The sequence below is a fragment of the Centroberyx gerrardi genome, chromosome 1 (genome assembly GCF_048128805.1).
Source record: "Centroberyx gerrardi isolate f3 chromosome 1, fCenGer3.hap1.cur.20231027, whole genome shotgun sequence".
NCBI lineage: Eukaryota > Metazoa > Chordata > Actinopteri > Beryciformes > Berycidae > Centroberyx > Centroberyx gerrardi.
Genome location: NC_135997.1, coordinates 11,841,558 through 11,864,248, shown reverse-complemented (window position 1 = coordinate 11,864,248; position 22,691 = coordinate 11,841,558). Strand labels below are relative to the sequence as shown.

The 22,691-nt window shown below is 38.8% G+C and overlaps 1 protein-coding gene across 1 annotated transcript in view; it reads left to right on the top strand.

Annotated features, from left to right (window-relative positions):
• Positions 1–22,691, top strand: part of gpc6a (glypican 6a) — a 160,391-nt gene that overhangs the window by 15,570 nt on the left and 122,130 nt on the right. Inside the window, exon 2 of the mRNA XM_078283252.1 lies at positions 19,722–19,880. Coding sequence (XP_078139378.1) covers positions 19,722–19,880 — 159 coding nt within the window. The remainder of the gene's footprint in view (positions 1–19,721; positions 19,881–22,691) is intronic.

Below are 22,691 nucleotides of genomic sequence, written 5' to 3'. Positions count from 1 at the left end.
GGATATTTTAGAATAACATATCATATTTATAGAAAAATATTTTCTCCTTTCATGGTTTTGACATTGGTTAGTCTAATTTCAACTGAACGTCCTCAAGCAACTACTGGCAGAGAAGATCATGAAGGACTCATTGCAAAGCTTATGGATTCAAAAGAAAAGCTCAAGCTGAAGTGCTGGCTCATCACTTAACGCCACTGAACCCATGTACATAAGAGCAGCAATTAAAATTAGAAATGCAAATTTGCAAATCACTTTCTGGAGGATGGAACCATTGCCTTTTTCAGTCAGCAGTTATGGAAGTAATTTAATAAAATAAATAAATAAATAATAATAGAGCAAGGAGAGCTGGATGTTAACACTGTGGTCCAGGTAAGATTGCATAGCATATTGTTTTGTGCTACAGTTGCTTGATCTACAAGCGCAGAATTTTTGTCTTATTCACTAAGAAATAATCTAAATCAAGTTGTGGTCTAAACAAGCCCTCAAAAAGAGCACTGTGCAAACAAATAGACCCTTCATTATCAGCTGCTATCACAAATCAAATTAAAAATGATGTACTTCAGCTTTAAGACTAATCCACCAAGGCGGGCACTCTTTCACCTTAAAGCGGCCTTTATAATTGGAGCGTTTTGTGATTTGATCTAGATTCTAGGATGGAAAACTCTCTGCCTTGTTGGCAACAATGCCTGCATCTTTGATAGCAGCCATTCTGAATGGTCAAATCCCTTTTTCCAAAGTCTTTATACCACCTTTCGATAGATCTTATATTTGCTACAATAATTTGGATGAGTTGGCGTTGCATGTTAGTGAATTGGATGCAATTTTGATTTGCATGTCCTTGCCTACAAATAATTATGTGGGCAAAATAGATTTACATATCATATATGAAAGAGGCTTTAGTTTTATGCCCAGCGCTATTAGACACGCTTTCCACTCATTGTGCACGGTTAGTGACTAGTATGGCATTCTGATTTGGTCATTTTGTTGATAGAGTGCATGCTCTTCCCTGCACAAACCTTTATTAAATCAGGGTCTGAGTTTCATGTCGACTGTCTACAACGTGAGAATTACAGCCTTTTCATATTTCCAACTTTAACTTAATAATAGCACCTCATTTCTGCCAATTGGGTTTGTATTGCACAAGAACCAGGCTGGTGCCATTCTGTCACTGTGCAAAATGGAATGCCTCCAGCAGCTATCATCTTTTGGGAAATTCAGCAAAAGATGTTTGGAGAAAAATAGAATAGAAAATAGGAAAAAAGGGCTATGGGCTTCAAACCCAAACTAAACATCTACATTTGCCCTGGTAGGTAATTAAATTAAATTCATACCCTGACGAAGATTGCTGTCGAAACGTTGGTTTTTTAAACAATAAAGCATTCTGCATCGGAGCTATGGGAGTGCGGCTACAATTTTTTATTTTGAATATCTGTTCCTGTGAGCCAGCACCCTACTATTACTGGTGTGCGTTTCAACCTACTTTCAGGTAATTAAAGGCCCACAATCATATCTACCTACAGTTGATTGAAGGCATACTGTACATATTGCATAAACGTGATAACCGTGATGGGCAGATTGATAATTCTTTTATCGACCTGCCATGCCTTCAGTTTACATTGACGGTCTTCAAGTACCAAGTGCCTTAAAATTTTCTCTGTAAGAGAACCTTTGGGAAACCCTTCTGAAATACTGAAGAACTGTTTTGAACTTGGGTGTGAAGTAGGCCATGGATTTTCAAGATCAATCACTATCAGGAAATCTTGGTTTCATTCCAGCATGGCTTGGTGAATAAAACAGAACAGTTTTATCCATGACATTAAGCCTCACCTCACTGGTTCATGCCACATTCTGAACCATCCATTTATCCATCCATCACTGTCAAGCAATTTTCCAACTCTGGAAGTTATGTGAAAGTTAGGAAATCTTTTAGCAGTCTCTAAGTGTAGTAACATATGGTTGGATCTGATTGTGGGAATTATCTGTGTCATCTTGTTTGGACATATTCAATTTGGGTCTCAAGCCCCTGTGGAAATAGTTGAAAGTGGGTGATTTGGGCAATAGGGAGGAAATCCAGATGGCAAAGCAGCAGTAAGATCAATCGAGCTTGATGTATTTTTCCCACTTGCACATGCAGACAGATGTGATTTAACACAGTGATTGGATATAGATTCAGGTTCTGAATTTCTGTTGACAAATACTAACACCTCATAAAGCATCTGCAAACTTAGATAGTATAAAATTACTTCACAAATAGACTAATAGACTAGGCATTTATTATCACATTATAACACCATATAAACCCTTTTTATAGCTTTATGTAGCCCTAAATTTCTGAACTTGAGCTTTTGATGTCCTAAAATTTGATTTTTCCAAAGGTTAAAGCTCCTTGGTGAAAAATTATGACAGCTGCTATATGTGTTGAGGTCATGTTGAATATGATTAGCATGAAGAATATGATTAACAACTTGTTTACAATGTGGACCTATTATTACATAGTTGTATTGATTGTGTTGTTATTCAAAATACCACCAGTGTTCACGAGAATTTTCCAACTTCAAAAGCATATATTGCTCATCTAAAAGCAAAATAAAATAATGAATAAACTATCTAATTAACTTACTGTTGTACCACAAGGAAACTGGTTACAGTTTCACCTTAGTGTGTTCAGTATTCAGTGTGCTATGGTTCTTTTGAGCTTATGCAAAGCTTGCTCATTGAGTTGTGGAAAGTGCTTTGTAACCAAATGCATGACTTTATTACTTCATTACTTTTATTCACTGAAAGGTAATATTTCCCCCCAAAATATGTTAATCTGCTATAATGCAAAATTAACTTTGGGAGGGAAAACCCCCCCCAAAAAACAAACCAAAACATTACCTGAGGTTCATCATTCAAAAACTCAATAATGCAGAGGATCCAGTTTGCAGAAGTGACATAATTTTATCAACCAATGACTTAAGTTATGTCCAGTCATTTAAAAAGTAATATAATTTGTTAGAATTATATGGTATCGATCATTTTGCAAGAGTATGAGTCACCATTGAATTGGAGTTGCTGCAAGAATTAACAAAATATATTATGTGGTTTAACATAAGCTGGAAAAAAAGTACCCTCACCACAGTTTGTACTGTTGCCTTGCATTCCTGTTTTGATGTGAAATATAACTTAGATGGGTTTAGAGCAAGAAGATCCACTTAAGATGTCCCAATACATATGCTTTTTACTGTAGGAAACATTCATTGATTATGCTGACTTTACAATATAAGCTAACCCCCATAACCATTGCTCTCAGGAGGAATATATCATCTGCACTACCAAACCGTTATGTAACTGAGTTTGAACTGTTACTGTAACTCTGATTGCAAGGCCTGCTGATTTTAACCTATTCTGCTCATATTCTTTTAGCTATCTTTTTTCCTTTCACAGGATTCATATTCCATCATTCGACACCCCTTAATTCTCTCTGTGACTGTGATTGATCTCCCTTCTGCCCTCTAATCTAGGTCGTGTCAGCTGAATAAAAGGCCTCTTTAAAGTGCCGCAGCCCAAATAAAGAAAGGACAGTCGTGACCCAGATGTGCCAGGGGTCTGAGCTGTACCTGAGTCAATAGATCGCAAAGATAAAGGCGTCAACCTTTCACAAGGGAGCCGAGGCTCAACCTACCTCTTAGCTCTTACTGTCCATGGTGCTGAACTTGGCTGAACCATTCAGCCCAAAGAGACAGCGAAAGACAAGAAAAAGAAAAAAAGAGAGACCACCACAGTCATCCACAGACATTTTAAGGGCAAATTTAAAGATGCCCTTTCAACAAAGTAACACTAGAGGGTTAGATAACATTAGTTAGATAACATTAGATATGTTATTTTAACTAGTGTGAGCTAGTTGGCAAGTATACCATTCGAGTACTCTCATGCTGCATCATATCGGATTTTCTGTAAATACGAATTACTGACTGAAAAAACGGTCATATCAACCTCCTAGCGGTATTTACATGTAGGATAGGTGGGAATTTTTTGCGGGCTTCATTATTTCCCATCTTGCGTCAAGAATTGCGGAAGTGTGTCAACACAAGCAGTAAACATAGCAGGGAATCCACCGATGTCGGCAGTCCAAGGCATTAAAAACCAAAATGATCACTCATATTCACACTAGTACAATCAACTGCACTTCCAAAAAGCGAGGAATATCTGCTGCGGTTGATTTTAAATTCATAAATACAACTGATTTTGGATGTGGGTGTTCCAACGAGTAAAACACTGCTCACACACAAGGAGGTGTGAGCAATGCCAAAAAGCATCACTTGGACTATTATAACTGTGTGATAATTGTTCAATCACAGCTGTTTAAAGACGTGTCACTGCAGTATGTGTGTTATTGTGTGTAAAGGACGTTTTAATCCCTTTTTGGGTTGGACTGCTGGAGATTGTACTGGGTGTGTATCATGCTAACTGGAAGTACATAAACCTCTACAGTGAAGTAAGTGACAAGGATCTGAACCTAATCAATTGTCATGATGGCTAAAACTTGGAAAATGGCCCAGGTTGAAAATAACCATAATTATCCTTTAAGGAGGTCACGGAGACCTGGCTCAGTTAAACTCCATGGATCTATGGAGAACCCAAGAGCGTGGACCTGCTACAGTCCTATGCCTTCATTTGAAATTAATGAGTCTCTGTGCACATTGGTGCTTTGCGGCAGCTAGATGAGAGAATAAGAGGAGGGAAGAGCAACCAGCCCAACTAAGGCAGCGTTCCAGACTCAGCTCTGAATGACACTGTGCTGGAATCTGATGGTAGATCAATGATAGTAAATGTGATTCATTCAGCATGGTGTTTGCCAGTTATTGAGCTTGGCTCTGCTGTGGTGTGAAAACACCACTAACAGGCGGGGGTCTGAGATTTCACAGAGCCAGAACAAATTCCTGATTTCAATGAGAATGTTGGTTACTTACATAACACCTATACACTTGTACCCTCTTTTAGGAATCGGGTTTCTGGTGAACGGAATTGGATTAAAACTCACCATCTCATGGTGCGATAAGGCTCCCACACTCTAGAGAAATTAATTTAATTAACTACATCAATACACCTTGCTATTTATTTTCAGTATGGGTGAATGATATTTTATTTTTCTCTCTTTCTCTTTTCTTTCATAATGTGTTGGCTTGTTGTTTGGCATGGACCGCTAGCTGGACTGTCCTCACTTTATAAATGCTGGCAAGAGCGGTCAAGGGATCTACCAGATGGCATGGCCCATATGCAGTTTACCCTTTGGCCAGGTAGACTAATGAATCCTTTTGGGAGTTAATCACACTCTCTGGCATCAGACCCCTCTGTGGGCATAGAACCCACTCTTTTCCCACAACTGCCCGGAAATATTTTGCCGGAGCTTTCACATTTCGCTGCAACATATGTTTGTGGTTATGGGGGTAAAACAGAAAAAAAGTCTCTTTTTAGTGTTTTACATTATTACTGCAAAGGAGAAAATTATGGAGTAGTCATGGTGCTGTATAACTGTAGGTTAAGGCCACTTTTGACTCACCACTTCACTTGAGCCATTACTCATTTTCAAATTGTCGGTGTGATTATTGGACAGGGGCTTTATCAATAATAACATTAATAACTCCTTCAAAAGGCTACAAACCTGAGAACGAAGAATATCTTTATACAATGTACTGCTGTCCATGATGATGTTGCTCCATTGACATTAGATTGACTTTGTGGATTGAGAGAATACTTTTTTGAACTTTTAAATTCAAATAAGTTCTGAGAAATATACAATTATGAATCAGAAAAATAACCTTTATCTGGAAAATCATTCTTGGCACTGTCAGAGTGACCTTTTCTATTTTATGTATTTGGGGTTTTTAACCTCTGCAGGTGTAGGCTGATGGAACTCACTCAGCGCTTTCTTAAGACCACAGCATCCCCAGTTATTTCATTTTGGGACCTGCTATCACGGGATGACAGGTTAGCAAAACTCTGTTACCTGTGTAAACAAGTTACCTGTGAGCGTATGTGACTTTTGTTTACAAGCCCTGGTTCGCTTGTAATTGCACAGTGTGAACCTAACGAACCAAATACAAAAATGCAACAAAGTAGACTTTTCAGCTACGGTTTGGACCAAAGAAAATTAACTGTAGGTGTGATCGCACCCTACGTATCCCAGCCGAGAGCCATATGGTCCACATGGCACAACACATAAACATTATGCTTTTTTGTCAGAATAATTTTATGCCAGTATGCCAGATATGTCTACTATCCCTGGCCAAAGAATGAGAACAGACATTTTTTTTGCTGTTTTCCCCTTTTTATTACATGTTTTTGTTTTTGCCTGGTTAGCCATGGATGTTCAGTCTTTTTCAGTTTAGATGGCTTGTTCTTTAAGCCCTGGCAGGGAAGACTTGCCTGGTCACATTGCCCTACAGTAAGGGGGGATGTTTAACTTTTTCCCTGCCCTCTGTGCCTCCATATGATATTGGTGGAATTATCATGAAGTATGACTTCTAAAAGGCTGCTAGGTTTAGATTTTGATAGGATCGACTCACAACTGAGCAGTAGTGAAGCAAGAGGGGTTTACATCTTTAATTTGTTTGTCTGTAATTTATTTTGATCATTGTTTTACTTCTACGTTACTTTGATCAGCTAGCGTGTTAGAAGTTGGAGCCTTAGGACAAGAAATCATGACTTGACAAAAGTGACTGACTCAGACAAATCAGCGCTCAAGCCAGCAGCCTGTGACTGCTGAGGTCCCGCGCCTTGTAGTGCAATAACACAATATACAGACTCACTTGCTAGCAACCATAGCAGATGATATAGCTGCACAATCATTGTGTATAAATATGGGTTAGTGTTGCATGTCCATGTACAGAACTATCTTATGTGAAGATTAAAAAGAATATTCAGTTTCACTTGAGCTATTTTGTGCCCCCAACTGAAGTAAACCAAATGCTTATCATTTCTTTTCAATCTCTCTACTTTGCCCTTGTTATTAATTGCCTTCTGTTATAACTGAAGCAGAAAAACATTTTATCATGATGAGCCATATTCATACAGCATGCCATTCAGTCCTTCCAGCCCAACCCATGTTACATTGAAACACATATAATGTGTCTCTTTTGGTTGAAGTGATATTTCACTTTGGCAGAACATTTTTTCATCTGAGTGAAATATTTAAGAGCAGTCAACTTCCCCTATGGATCCGCTGTTGCCACCGACATTTTCTTGAAAACTATGATCGTGGACACAGAAAGAAATATAAACAGCAAACATATCTTACACTACATACATAGAAGCACTGCTTAGCAATGTGATGTATGAATGTCAAAGTATGTTCTGTCTTAAGATCATTCAAATATTTAGCTATGTATATCACCATCCATAACTGTATCCCAGCAAACCATGCATACAAATCAATGAAGAATTAATTTCCCATTGTGTGACATCTGACATCTGAATGTTGTCATCTAACATATTTGCATATGAGAAGAGGACTGTGGGAGTAAAATGGGGAAAATTGAAGATATGATGATTTATGGTGAAAGTTAAGTTTTCACAACAGCAGATGTCTTGTTTCCTTTCATTAATTAGATACTGTTTAATGAAGATTGATTTTCTAGAAAATGATTTTCTGTACACTGTGAAATGAAGTTTGATAGTGTACAAGTGCAGAAGAGTGAAGTGTCTCACCCCTGACTGACTATGTTGAATTTGGCTCTTGAAGACCACCGTGCTGAGGCGACTGTACGGTGTCAAAAACCTCAATAACAGCGGTGTTACGAGAGGAGCTGCTAAGTGGCTGTCTAGGGCAAAACCTCAAAAGCACTCTCTCTCTAACAGCATGTGTGCTAGTATGTGAGTGTATTGTGAATAGGAAAAGCACAGGCAGAAATAAAAGGCTGGTTGGTAATATAGTGTTAAGAATACAGAGTTTACTGTTTGATGAAAGTGGAAAATGCAAGTGGAGTTAGTGGAGTGACTCGTGATTAAAACCAATATTCTAATTTGACACTTACATAGGTAGAGAGTGTTCTTGACATATGTCCTATTTTCAATGACACAGGGTACATGCAAGAATTTCTCTTTGGGTTGTGGTCCCATTTATTGCAGTGTTTGAGTATTTACAGTTTTAAATGGAAACAATTACCGTGCTTAGTAGTCCAGTTAATTCATTAGTTATTTGTTGGCTGAGTTTCCGTTGAGAACTGTGAGCTCCTACCACCTATGTCTGATTGATTCATTTCCTAGAGGTGAAGAAAGTGTGAAAGCCCAAAATGGAAATGGTCACATGATAAATGGCTCCTACAAAGAGTGATTAGCTCTTTCTCACCTTCTCTTGTTCATTTGTTTTATCTCACCTCCTCTTGTTCATTTGTTTTTCATAGAGAAGTTTGCATCAACAAAGCTAAAGAGTAACAAAACAGGCAGGTTAAACTTCAGTTGCAGTCCATTTTAGGTATCTGAGGCCTTCTAAAACCTAAATCCTTTGCTCCACGTCACAAGGGCATCTACTTCAAATGTCAATGACTGCCAAACAAACTGTAAGGCCTGCTGCCCACTTTAACCAACCACCTTTAGAAAGGAAAGGTAGGGAATGTTCCACCCTGCATGCCTGTCCGTCAAACCTGATTGGGCACATGCCTGTCAAATGCCTACATGCTTCTTTAACATCAAGGGAAATTAAGCCAAATGGAATTGAGGCCAAATACATGGAAACTGTTGAATGTAGCATACCATATGATATTAGTTCTTCTTTTATCTCTGCATGATTAAACGTTCACATCCATCCACTTCCTTCCACTGACCTATATATCCTTGACTTGGTTGCTAAACAGATACAAACTTCTGGTTGGTTAAACTTGCACGTCACACATTATAATCTCAAAGTGATGATTACAATGGTATAGAGAGCACTGAATTCTCTGAAAGGAACTGTGTCTGTCTGACTGATTGCACGTGTCAAATGGGCATTGTCTTACCATCTTTTCTCGAGCCATTCAGCACACCGAGTTGGCCTATGTGAGCAATCTCTGAAATTGTAGTCAGCAATTTCACCTAATTACAATGCTACGCTTCAATCATGTTTTGAGGTTGGCAAAGATAATGATCCAGAACAGCCAAACACATCTGTGCAACAAAGAAACCGAACAAAACAACTAATATGTGATTGCATTTGTAAGACGAACAATATTTCTTATGCCTCACTTCTTTTTGATTAGGAAACAGTTGAGCTGATGCCAGAACATTTCACTTTAAAATCCCCCAAGAAGATTACCATTTGTCCTCAATTATCTTGCCTTCTGTAATTACATACATTTAAATCTCTGATCAGCTCGTTCTTAAGGGGAAAGATGTGCAGCAGTGCCTCCTGACATCTGTGCTCGAGCAGATTCAAACAAGGCAGCTGCAAGGTCAGTGTGGTACACTAGCAAGCTGGACTGGGTTAAACATGTGAGTGAAGGCCTTCCTCTAGTTATAGATCTCATCTGTCATCACATAAGTAGGTGTTGCACTTTGCGATATAGGTTTTGATTTCATACTGTCTAACATTAAATCAACACACTCAAAAATCCTCAGATAATCAGGATACAAGTGTTCCATTCAGTTTCAATAGCTGTAGATTCTGGTGACCAGTTAATTTAATTTCTTCTGATAGCTAAAAAAGTAAAAATGAAAAAAACAAAAATTCACAGATTCCATCAACTACAAATATGTTCTAACTCATAGCTAGACTTATGAGTAAATAGTGTATGAAGGTGTGTGTGTGTGTGTGTCTGTCTGTCTGTCTGTCTTTGTGTCTGTCCATCCATGTACTTGTGATCAGGTTAGGGGTATAACAATTCACCAATTCAAATCGATACGCTGGGCCTAATATCTAAGATACAGCTGCATCGATTCAATCAGCTTGTATCGGGCAGGGAATCGCAGATAAATCGATGCAGGTTTCTCTATATCGGAAAAGCCTGATATGATGCAAGTATCTTTTTTTATTATTTTAGCACTTAAAAATGTAATTTCCTTCTTGTGTGTTTCTCTCCCTCTGAGTCTATATGCTTGTCCCCCCGACCTTTGTTCAGTGAAAACAAACTTCCCTCCCTCCCTCCCATTGCTCCTCTGCCCATTGTTTTGTCAACAATGTTGATCGACAGAGAGCAAATATAAGACGCACTGAACACTTTTGGAATAAAGATGAAAAACTTTAAAAGTGCTGCAATATACAAACTTTCTGAGCAGAGAAATAGCAGTACTAATCTGGCAACCCATTCTAAGAGATGACATGGACTCGCTGTGGGAGAGAGTGTTCCTGCTCGCCTCTCTTCACCAAAGGTATCAAAATGTTCCTCCATGCTCCACTCACCAACAGCCCTGCACAGTTAAAATCAATTAATGAAGCTATTACAGTAGCAGCAAGGTACAGTACCAGCGGCACTCGTTGCACTCTCAAATTCCTGCATACGTACCCCCAAACCAGAACAAACATAGCCCTTGACGGTCTAAACCAGCCCCCCACAATGCACCACTCTTTAAACAGAACCACCCCATTGCAACACTTTTGTTGTTGTTCATTTGTGCATGCGGGTCATTTCACAATGGATTTCAAGATCAATCAAACTGATATCGGATATGGCTCATTTTCAAAAATTTAAAATTGGATCTGTGCAAAAAATTGGAAATGAGCAGTAACACCTGCAGTGTGAATGTAGCCCAATTGTTTTAACATTCTTGATTCTTTCGGGCTGTCTGACAGTAGTGAAATCAATTCACAACTGATTCATTTGATGCAGTGCCAGCAGCACTAACAATACACATAGGCTAACATAGGCTACCTTAAGTAACATTAGACTTGGTCCAGTCTCAAATAATGATACATTTGGTAAACTATGTCTACCACCATGAATTTGGTCTAATTTGCAGCGGTAAAAACTCAACATTCTGGCAGAATAGGGCCAACCCAAAATGTATGTTTGAGCATTGTTCTGTTCAATTAAGCAGCCATCCTTAGCATGTGATCATGTCATTTTTGTTGCCATTGGTATTGGGTCTTGGAGGTTGAACTCATCCTGACAGAATCTGAACACAACTGTGATCTTGCAGCATATTGGCAGCTTGGTTTCAAATTCGATCTTGGGCATGAAGCAACCAACTAGAACAAGACAGAAATGGTCTGGCAAGCTAAAATTCCATCTGGATTTGGGATCTGGAGTTATTCCCATGTCCACTAAGGTACGGATGCAGGTTTGTTTTGTTCTTTCGAAACAGGCCTCAAAAATCCCGTCAAAATGACAAATGTAACCAGCCAAGGAGAATTCATGTAGACATTTTTGGACCTGTGAAGACCTGTACTGTGAGCTTTAAATTGACTAGAACTCTATAGATTATTTTTATGGCGTTTACGCTATTCTTGATATTGTATCATGGAAAGTGGCAAAAAAGATATAAGGGCGAGAAAAGAGGGGGAATAACACATGAGCCAAACTCAAAGTCACAACATCATAAGCACACAGCATGCCCTCCAGCCTGCTGTTTGCAGAATTCCGCTTTTATGTTGCTTTAGGTAATTACGCATCATCACTGTTTTCATCACTGTTTTCAAAAGGCGAATGTAGATGGAGGTGTCAAATTGTGTTGTAAGGTGTATTATCTTTTAAATCTTTTTCAGATCTTGCGCATTTGAATATCTCATTTTGTATAAATCCATTTCTCCCCAGGACTGTGCCTCCTTGACTGAAAGACATTCAGACAGTGATTGTGTATCATGCTGTTTATCATGTACTGGTTATGAAATGGAGCCACGATCGCAGATGACCAGATCTGATCTCTTTCTGATATACTGACTGCACATACATTGGATGTTGATACAATAAAAAGATTGAAAGCATGAATAGCATTTTTTTTTGTTTTTTTTGCCAACCTTTAGTGGCCAACAGTGGCATTCCACCTACTCTGACAAGTTAAGTCCATGTATTGCATCAACAGAAACTTTGAATTGAAGTCGACTTACTCCATAGTTGTCTCCTAATGCATTGAGAACACTTCATTTTTCCTGAGTTATCCATCATTATGACAATAAAGCCCTTACTCTTGTGTCAAACTCTGTCTCAAACACTACAATTTGGACGTAGGGAAACATGCCCCAAAAGGCTGAAATGAGGTCAGTTTTGTCATTTTCCAACCAGCTGATGCATGCCTGTGCAAGCCAACCCCTGGTGAGCCTCGGTAATCCCACCACTCCTCGGTGTAAACCACTTCCTCTGAAAACAAGATGTGAGAGGTCATGCTGTATTTGACTTATCGTTTCATGATACTTCTGAACTTATGTTGCAATAAATGGGAGCCATGAGGTAAGCTAAGCCAATAATAAAACACTGACGCGTAAATTGGCTGAAAATGTAAACAGGAGGGGTTTATGTAAGGAAAACATGAAACAAGATGAAGAAAAAAGTTAATAATACCAGTAAGCTACACTTACCACCTGTTCTGTAAAAAGATCACAGCTTGGAAACAAAGATTTCACACAGTGTTACATCTCCACACATTGGAAATCATCCGAGACATCCATTGACAGTTGGGGAGTGCTGTACTTTATTGCATTGTTAAAAGATTACAGCACGGCCCTGTAAAGGTGAAATTGAAGTGCCTGAAAGAATTACCAAATTGAAATCTGATGCAGCACTTCACTTTATTTTGTTGTTTGAAGGATTTCGGTCTCTGTGGCCACACTGTGCATTACTCTGGGGACCATGGGCTTGCATTGAACTGTTGATGGTGCACCTCATTACTGCTGCTTGGTGAATATGCCTCTCTAAGGACTGATTAAGGATTAAGTACAATTCAGAGTGCCTGCACGTACTTGCAGTCATTCTGCATCCTCCTTGTTACATTACCCATGCACACCGCTTGCATCTATAGCTCCTATGCATGCAAAAAGACCAGAGTGGCTGCCAGTAGCTGCACTAGTGTGGTGTCCATCAAAAAAGTCCCCCATTCTTCATCTATCCTGCATCAATCCTCCTCTAGTACAGCAACAGCCATTTCAGTGTGCTCTTTCTCAAATGTTTCAGATAGGTCTGAATAGCCATGCTGTAAGGCAAACCTCTAATCTTCCAAACTACTGCTGGCCAGATCATTGTTTGAGCCCTCTGATAATGATGTGTGATCCTGGCAGACACGGAGCAACAGTGAAGCCGTAATGCAGCAAGTATGCAGTAAAATGTGGCTCTTGTACAATTGCTACATCTCTATGTGCTGCATTGTAGCCCACAGGATTCAATTTTGTAGTCAGCATAAACAATTGTGAGAATTGTAATAGCATAAACATTTGGGAACTAAGCTAAGACACCTGTAATTATTTTCCAAAGGATTTGTACCTCTGCAGCCCCAGAGCACTCTGCCAGTTTGGGCAACATCCAATGTAGTCAATTCTCTTATTAGGCTGTGTAGGCTATAAAAAATAAAATTGTTGGTAATTGCTTATGCTGTGCAATATTAGATTCAAATACACTGTAATAATTTTGTCTGAAGTCTATGAAATGGACTTTAGTGGATAATTTATTGCACAAAGCAATAAATGCTGCAATCTCTCCCACATTATTGCTTTGGCCTGGTCTGCTATCAAACATTAACATAGGCTTTAAAGTTGAATATACAGTATAAACATGGGTTTTAGCAAACATTTCACTTTCCACCGTTGGCAATATGGACAAAATATCAACACAGTATTTCCAGATGTTATCGCAATTCATGATGCGCATCATAATATTTTTCATTTTGCTTTTCTAATATTAGGTTGCAAGTTACTGAAAAGTGTGATCCAAATAGTAACAGCACAGCACTCAATTTGCAGCCTTTAAGAAAGTATGCAAGTAGTTTGTTGAACCCAAGCAAAAGAATATCTTAACAGAGACCATCAGGATCAGTCAAAGTAGGCTTCCTGACCTATTTAAATGAATTCTATTTTCAAAAGGTAAACACACAATGCACAGCCTCCAGCCACAAACGACAGGAATACTGAGACTCAGGGCTCTGAAGTACGAACAGACCTTGAATCACTTGCTGTGGTAACAACATCATTATTGTTACATATCTAACAACGATCTTTATGCTGGTCTTCAATTCCAAGTACAGTCATGGAATAAGGGTTTCAGAAGATCTTTTGCAGCGGGGCATTTCATAAAGAGGATCAAACACTATGACCAGTCTGTTGAAACCTTTACTTTCAACTGTTTTTATAGGAACCATCCTTTGCCAGGTAAAACATTCCAGCATCCATTACATTAGCATTACTCTTGCCAGCACTTTCTTTTCTTTTCTTTTCTCTTCTTTTTTTTTGCATGGAGTGCTTCTCTGACTCAACAAGTAGTGTCAGGCAGTGCCTTCAAATTCTCCTCATAAGCTCTCTTATAAGAGTTCAGAAGTCATAAATACGACTTCTTGTGCTTTCAAGTTGATTGTCTGTTGCTGGTGTTTTATCTTGTTGTGTATTAATATTCAAGACTCTTGGAAGAGTAGTCCTTCGGCTAAAAGAAGTCCTAATAAAACTCTAAAAACTCTAAACTCAAGTGCTTTTGATCAGAAATTATAACAAAATGGACCGTGTAACCAAACTAGTTTTTAAACTCGCAACTACATGGAAAGCTTTTATGTGTTGGTTTGGTACGATGTTCGTTGACTTCCCTTCATTTTGGATGCTCATTCACTTTCATTCACTTATACAGTATCTGTGCCAGTTACCTCTACTGATCAGTAGATGGCGCTATCTCCGTGACATGTAGCATATTTCAGGGCACTTTCCAAATCTTCAAAATGGAACGACTGTTCTGCGTTTAGTGCTTGAGACCGGCTGTTGCCATTGTTGTTGGACGCTTGGCTATCATGCCGGTCATATGTTGTGCCGTCGGATGTAGTATCTGTGTCAGAATGGAAGGGGGAAATTTAGTTTCTTTGTCTTCCTTCCTTCTTTTCTTCCTTTCTAAAGGTAATTAGTCCTTTGACACTAGTGCTATCTAACTGTCAGAGTTGACAAGTGCATATGTCATCTGTGATATGGCACTTGTTTGGCACTTGGTTGTTTGCTGTTCGGGCAGCCTTTAATTAACTGTGTGTGTGTGTGTGTGTGTGTGCGTGTGTGTGTGCGAGAGAGAGAGTGTTGATGCTTTATTTATTCATGTTTTTTTGGGGGGTGTCAAAATGTGTGTCATGTAATTGATGCTTTGATTAATTTATAAAGAACAAAAATGCATGACAACTAAAAGTTAAACAAAGACTGACAATAAATACATATAACAATACTATATACTGTATAAAACATACAGCAATACAGAATTCCAAACAGTAACTTATAATGATTAAAAAAAAAATCAAGTATCATAGAAAATCCCGACTTTCCTAGTCGTAGTGACAACTTTGTTGGGTTGTTCATGTGCACTCAACTCATAATTATGATTTTTCTGAGAGCACTTAAAGTCGAGATGAAACGGCATTTCGAGAGTATCTAACTTCCGTATCGTGACGTATTTCCGAGTGAAACAGGAAAGACAGGCGGGACATAACGTTGGGAGGAATTTGATTTGAACGTTGAAAAGTGGGTGTGCTGTTGCTAGCTAGCTAACTAATGAATCTTAGCCTCTTAGCTCTGTGCGCTAAAAGTTGAAGATTGATTGATGGGTGGATGTCATGATATTATTGGTTGAAATTAGTTACGGGCATGCTTACGTAAGCACACGGCATATTTTGTTTTACAGGAAGAAAACATGATTGAATTTTGATATAAGAATACAATGAAATTGATTTTTGGTATTTATTTTGGCATATATTGTTAAATAGGTGCACAGTATGACAGGGGATGTGATCTAAAAGGGTTAAAAAGGCATTTTTCATTTCATCTCGTCTTTAAAGGCAGCATGAGTCTGTTCCTTGAACTCTAATAAGATGTTGAACCACACAATTTTAAGCTTTCAGGTTAAAAGGAACGTTAGCCATAGCGAATGTTATTAATGGAAATGGGGGCCAGACTGCTGTAATGTATCGCGATGCCCACTAGAAATCATGACAAAATTTTAACTGGCGTCAATGTAAGATCGTGGTATCGCCCACCGCTACCACCTGCCTAAAGAAACTGTCGGTGATGTTTATCTCAGATCTCATTGGGGATCACTCAGTTTGAGAATCCCTAATAATGGCCACATTACTTGAATAGGTTTGGCATCATTAAACGTGAGGCTGGTATAAGGAGAGAATGAGTAAACTTCAGGATATATCAGTGGCCAATTTCAGCACAGGGAAATGAGGTTGTGATGGTGATACCACCATGAGCTGGAAAGACATGCAACCATAGTAACTAAGAAAGGGCAGATGCAGGCAGACCCATGATATGTTCTCATCTTTTCTTACTGTACTGAGAAATGTTAAGATTTTGTATGTCAGGTTTTTTGTCTGACAGTTATTGTAATATGTTATGTTGGGTGAAGCATATTACTGTAATTAGCAAGGGTTAGGGTTTAAATAAATGCTTGAGTTATATCTATAATATTTGACAATTTACTCTGAACATGAAAAGTTCTCTAGAAAGGCAAGAAACAAGAGATTCACTATTCTATCCTGTTTATGGTGTCATCAGATGACACTCACTATCTATCTATCTATCTATCTATCTATCTATCTATCTATCTATCTAGTGTATGTTTTTACCCAAAGTAAATTACAGTACCCATTTTTCATGATTCAGGTGGGAATCAAACCCCTAACCTTAGTAGTATTAGCGCCACATTCTACCCATTAAGCCACTTAACACATAAGCCCAAAATGACTCCAGTGATGACCTAAAATCAGTGTCATGCACAGTGTATAAAATGTGAAGTGTCTTTTTGTGACCTTTAGGCAAAATTAAAGCATAAAAGTACCATTCAGACTGATTGCCCTGCGCCACTTTTGGCTTTTGCTTCAGATGAGTGGATGTCCCTGTGGAAATGTTCATGCTCAATCTGAATTGCCCACTTGAGAGTCAATGTTAAAAAGGGCAGTTCAAACAAATGTGCCTACACAAGGTCAACCTATTCACTGTCCAAAGGAGCAACTCTAGAAAGCAGCTTTTGATGACATGGATAATTTTAATCTTGGTTGTGCTGGTTTGGGGAAAGAAATACTCATCACAAATATTGATTGAACTGCTGATTGGAGTAAGCTATTAATTCCACTTTAGGATAGATATTTCATATTTAAACACTGCCTTTAAGCCTTACTCAGATTCAAAGATTTTGTAATTACTAAAAGAAAAGATGAATAATAACTGAATTGTACTAGAAAATACAAGATCCATTACAACATGCAGAAAACAACACTGTCAGTTGTAACAGTGCCTTCAGAAAGAATTCAATCCCTTTGACTTTGCCAAAGTGAAAACATGATTTTTTTGCAAATTTATTGAAAATGGAATACAGAAACGTTTCATTTAAATGAGTATTCAACCCCCAGTGTCAATACTTTGTAGAAGCACCTGCCAGCGATTACATGTTTGAGTCTTCTTCTTAGATATGTCTTCGTCAACCTGGCCATGTGGATTTTGGGATTTTCTCCTATTGTTCCTTGCTGATTTGTTCAAGCTCGGTCAAGTTGGATGAAGAGTGTCTGTGAAGACATTGTAAGTCAGGGCACAGGTTCTCAATAGGATTCAAGTCTTGGAACTGGCTGGGCCACTCGAGGACTTTCACATTCTAGCTCTGAAGCCATTTACGTGTTGATTTGGCTGTATGCTTACAGCCAAGCTACATCGGGTGTCGGGCATTTACATTGGGCATCAGCCATCGAGGGAACACTATGCTTAAAGTCAGCTGACCCTGCTGCACTGGCTGCATTGCGTCCGATTGGCAGCAACCAGAGATCGTCCAGCATCAAGATGTGCGTAGCTCAAATTCCCTATGGCTGGCACTATATAAGCTATAATTGCTAAGTGCAGTATACGTCTAGTATTTTCAGTTTTGTGGTAACTAAATTGTTAAATGTTATATAACCTCTTACCCAAATTATCACAATTTACATAGAATGCATTAAATCATTAATATTTATGCATAATTAGTCAGGAATAGCTGATGAAATTAGGGCAATGGATAATCAGAATGCTATGAGGCCGCTCTGTGTGCAGCAGGTGGAGCGTCATACCAATGCAACGCTGATGGCAACGAGATCCATTCCCTCTGGTATAGCTTCACTGTTAGTATCATTCTCCTGTTGGGAAATAAATAGTCATCCCAATCTAAGGTCTTGGGCTCTCTGAAGCAAGCTCTCCTCAAGAATGTGCCCGTATTTGGCTCATTCCCTCGAATCTTACAAGTCTCCCACTCCCTGCCCCTGAAAAGCGCCCCACAGCATGGTGCTGCCATGACCATGTTCACAGCAGGGATGGCGTTAGATGGGTGATGAGCTGTGCCCGGTCTCTGCCAGAGTGCTTTGCATTACGGCTGAAAAGTTCAATTTTCATTTCATCAGACCATCAGGCCTCGTGATCTCATTTGTTCAAGTGCCTTTTTTGCAGACTACATGTGCCCTTTTTTTCCAGGAGTGGATTTATAAGGTGATGCACTGACTGTTGTCCATTTGGCAAGATCTCCCATTGCAGCCAAGGAATGCTTTAGTTATGTCTTAGTGGTTCTTGGGTTCTTGGTCACTTCTCCTCACAATCTGTGGGACCTGATATATACAAGTATGCTTCTTTGTAAACTGTGTCCAAACAATTTAATTGGACACAGGTGGACTCCAAACAAGTTGTAGAGACATCTCAAGGACATTCAAAGCAACTCAAAACATTTCATCTTTTCATTTTCAATTAAATTTGTGTACAAGTCTTAATAAGATTGTAAATAAAAAATCCACTTTGACATTCTGGGTTATTGAGTGTAGATCAGTGACAAAAAAAATAAAAAATCTTAATTCAACTCATTTTGAATTCAGGCTGTAACACCACAACAAAAGTCAAGGGGTTGAATAATTTCTGAAAGCATTATAGTAAAAAAATTCACAGTTTTTCAACCATAAAAAAAAAATAGTAATAGTATTATATAAAAGTAAGTAAGCACCGGAGGACATAAGCCTAAGACTGACATCTCGTCTGTAATGATAATGATTCTGCCTAAAGCGTACCACCTACAACCAAATCCCAGCTGATATGTTATTCACAACAACTTTTGTTTTTTTATTTGTTTGCTTAAAGATACTGTATGCTGGATTCTTTTGTCATGTTATTCGGGTTACTCTTACCTCTGAGTTGGCAGATGTAAACACATTATGGCTATTACAATACCCTTCATAAGTTTTATCCTATTTATGAGAAACGTGGGCTATACCAATACTATCTAGATACTGAGGTACTATTTCTGTATACTCTTTATTCCATTTACTATGGTTTATTACAGTCCATGCAAGCTCAGTTGCCATTATTGCAATCCATTGGACATTGAAAATCCTGCATGGGATGCCTTATGTATGCACTGGCTTAACAAAGTTTCACTCTGTTTCACATGACAGCACGTTGCTGACAAATATTAGTCTTCCCCATTTGTTCCAGTCTGTCCCGCTTTGATAGCGTCGGTGATGGGAGTACCAAAATCACAGGAGAGCTTTGATCAAAGACTCAGCTCAGCCTTTTGAAAACCAGAATCCGGTGGCAGCGAAGAGCTCTATCGGTGATGTGTGTAAAAACTGTGCGCTCTGTCTCTCTCTTTCTCCCTTAGGTGAACACCTGCGTGTCTGTCCTCAGGGATACACCTGCTGCACATTCGAGATGGAGGACAAACTCAGTCAGCAGAGCAAATTGGAGTTTGAGAACTTGGTCGAGGAGACCAGCCACAATATGAGGACTACATTTGTCTCAAGGCATAAAAAGTTTGATGGTAAGCTAGATGGGTTTATTATATCTGTTTTACATGCAGGGGTTGACATGCAGGTGAATTTTCCATTGGCCGTCTGGGCCAGTGGTTTTTCAAAGTGACTAGCCCAAACACTGTCACTTTGAGATAATGTGTTCTCATCCAGGCAAGTCTAAATTGTAATTTCAAACATTTTAAAAACAACTGAATAATGACGGCGCTCATGTTATGATTATTATGATTACTAAGTTATAGCCACTGCGATTTTGGTGTGGGTGTAAACCCTGGAGGCTACATCTATCCACCTTCTGCCTCTCTACAAATCATGAAATCATGAATAAAGACTGATACTCATGATAGCAGCAACACTCTATTGGCCTATCAAATATGCAGAATAATAGCTGAATGCATATTTTTTAATTTATGACATCATTACATTTCACTGAAAAGTGTCATATAAATCAGGTTTATATGACGCATGGTAATATGATGCATAATGGATAAGTCAGGTTCCAAAAGGGAATAATTTCTGTCTTGTCAAAATGCACATTATCATAACAGATTTGTTACAGCAGAGGCAGAAATGTATGTGTGGGCCAATTGTGTTACATAAGACATGATAGAATTTATCAATGAACTTTCATTTTTCCCTACACTAATTTTACCCTCTTGTCTGCATATGCAGGAAATTCTCTGCATATTTTATGAAATAACTGGCCTTTCGCCACATCATGCCCTAACCACGGCCGTCATTGTGGGCGGTGAGGCTGAAACTTTCTCTGTCTCATCTTTTCTTATTCTCTGTCCCTCTCCCGCAGCTCTTTTTCCATCTCTTTCTCTTTGGTACAGACTTCTTTTTTTCCCTGGCACATAGCCTCCCTAGCAGACGGGGACTTAAGAAACTTCTAGCTAGTTAACTAACACACACACACACACACACACACACACACACTGTATGTTTTTCTGATTGACTGACACAGCAGTGATTCGTGCGTCATGCATTGCACTGCTTGTCTCTATGGAGCCACCGTGAGCCACCAGAACAAGGCAGCGTTCACGTGGCTGCATAGTGCAAAGCACGTTAACACCATTCTGCTTTCCTCTTTGCCATCAAGCAAAGAGGAAAGCATTTCCAAACAAGATAGTCATTCTGTCATGGCATGACCAACAACATTTTTTTTTGATCACTGGCTTTGAGAAAACAGTGTTAGGCCAGCAGGCAAGTGGCAACGTCAAGCTCTGCTCCTTGGTTATTAGTTAGTTAGTTAGTTAGTTTAGTTTAGTTTAGTCCGTTTTTAAAATTGTGGATTAGAGATTTTTAGATATCATTATTTCTTCTTATCTAAAGGCTGTAACTTCATTTCTGTGCATGGTTTAAGGCAGTAGTAGATGTGAGCTTTTAGGCAATATACATTGATTGGCAATCTAAAACTGAAAGTACAGCAGATGTTCTGTTGATCTGGTATTCTAGATTTCAGAAAAGGCTTTTGTCTAGTTTTAGGAACCAATTCAAGATCATATTTATATTAGTTGGCGTAAATGAAATTTAAATCATTCATTCAATTATTTGATTCCTCCCACAGTTCAAATAGGCATGTTGAACAGTTTTGGTTGTTTGGCAGTGTATGTCTTGCACAGTAATGCTATGGGGGGCGCCTCTGGTACCAACCACACCCTAGATACCTCTGATCTCATGGTTGCAGGGTCAGTGATGTGCAAAATCCAGAAATCTGCTGGCCACCTTTGAACTTAATTTCATTTCAGACAGTTTCAATTTCAATTCAATTTTAACTAGAATAGCACTCAGAGACACACCCATGCTGCTGGCATGTAATTTAAGGGTCATGAAGGAAAGTGTCACACATGGCTGTCATGTAGAAACGGGCTGATTGAGTCTGACCTGTATATTGCGATTATAGTCTGTGAAAGGTCGGTAGCTCTCACAAAAAACAATGTATAAACAATGATTTAACAATCGTTGGTCATCTACTACATAGAATTATAATACGCGCAAACAGAAATACTGGAAAGTCTAATTAGAACATGGTGACCAGATTTTTAGGAGCAAATCCAGGACATGTGTCATTCACATGCACTATCTCTTCCTTTTATTGCTTCATTTAAGTTTAAATTCAAGTTTATTTATTTATATAGCCCTTTATCACAAGCATGTCTCAAAGGACTGTACAGAGAATGAGTGTAGCTAAATCTAGCTGATCAGCAGCTAACCGTAGAACAGAATGATATAGGACAAACATCAGGAAGAGCAAGACACACAAAAACAGATTATAAACAGATTATCATTTAAATTCTTTTTATGTTTATATAGCCTAGGCTACTGCATTTTTCCATGTCCATTTTGCTCAATCCTATTACTACTTTTGCTGCTACAACCACCTAATTTCCCCATGAGGATTAATGCAGTTTGATCTAATCAATCTAAAGTAGTAATGCTGCTCATCAGTTATATGGTGTGTAATACAGATGTCGTGCGCAAGTCGGTAATTGCGCAATTCAATCCAGACGGGATAAAATGACCCCAGGACGTCAGAGTTCACTCACACAGTACAGTAGGTAGGTAATTTCAGCCGTAATTTTTACTGAGGGAGTCGAGAAAATTACTGACAATTAATATTACTAGAAGAGGTCTGGTAACGTAGCTTTTATGGAGTGAATCAGTGATTTCAATCCTGTGCAGATTGTAAGTGGTCCTCTGTCAATTCTAGTAGGCTGCTGTCTGGATCGCTGCTTTTTGATTCAGAAATTATAAATACTTTGCACAGGCGTATTGTGAAATCTGACAGAAATGATACGCCCCCTTTGAAATATATGTGG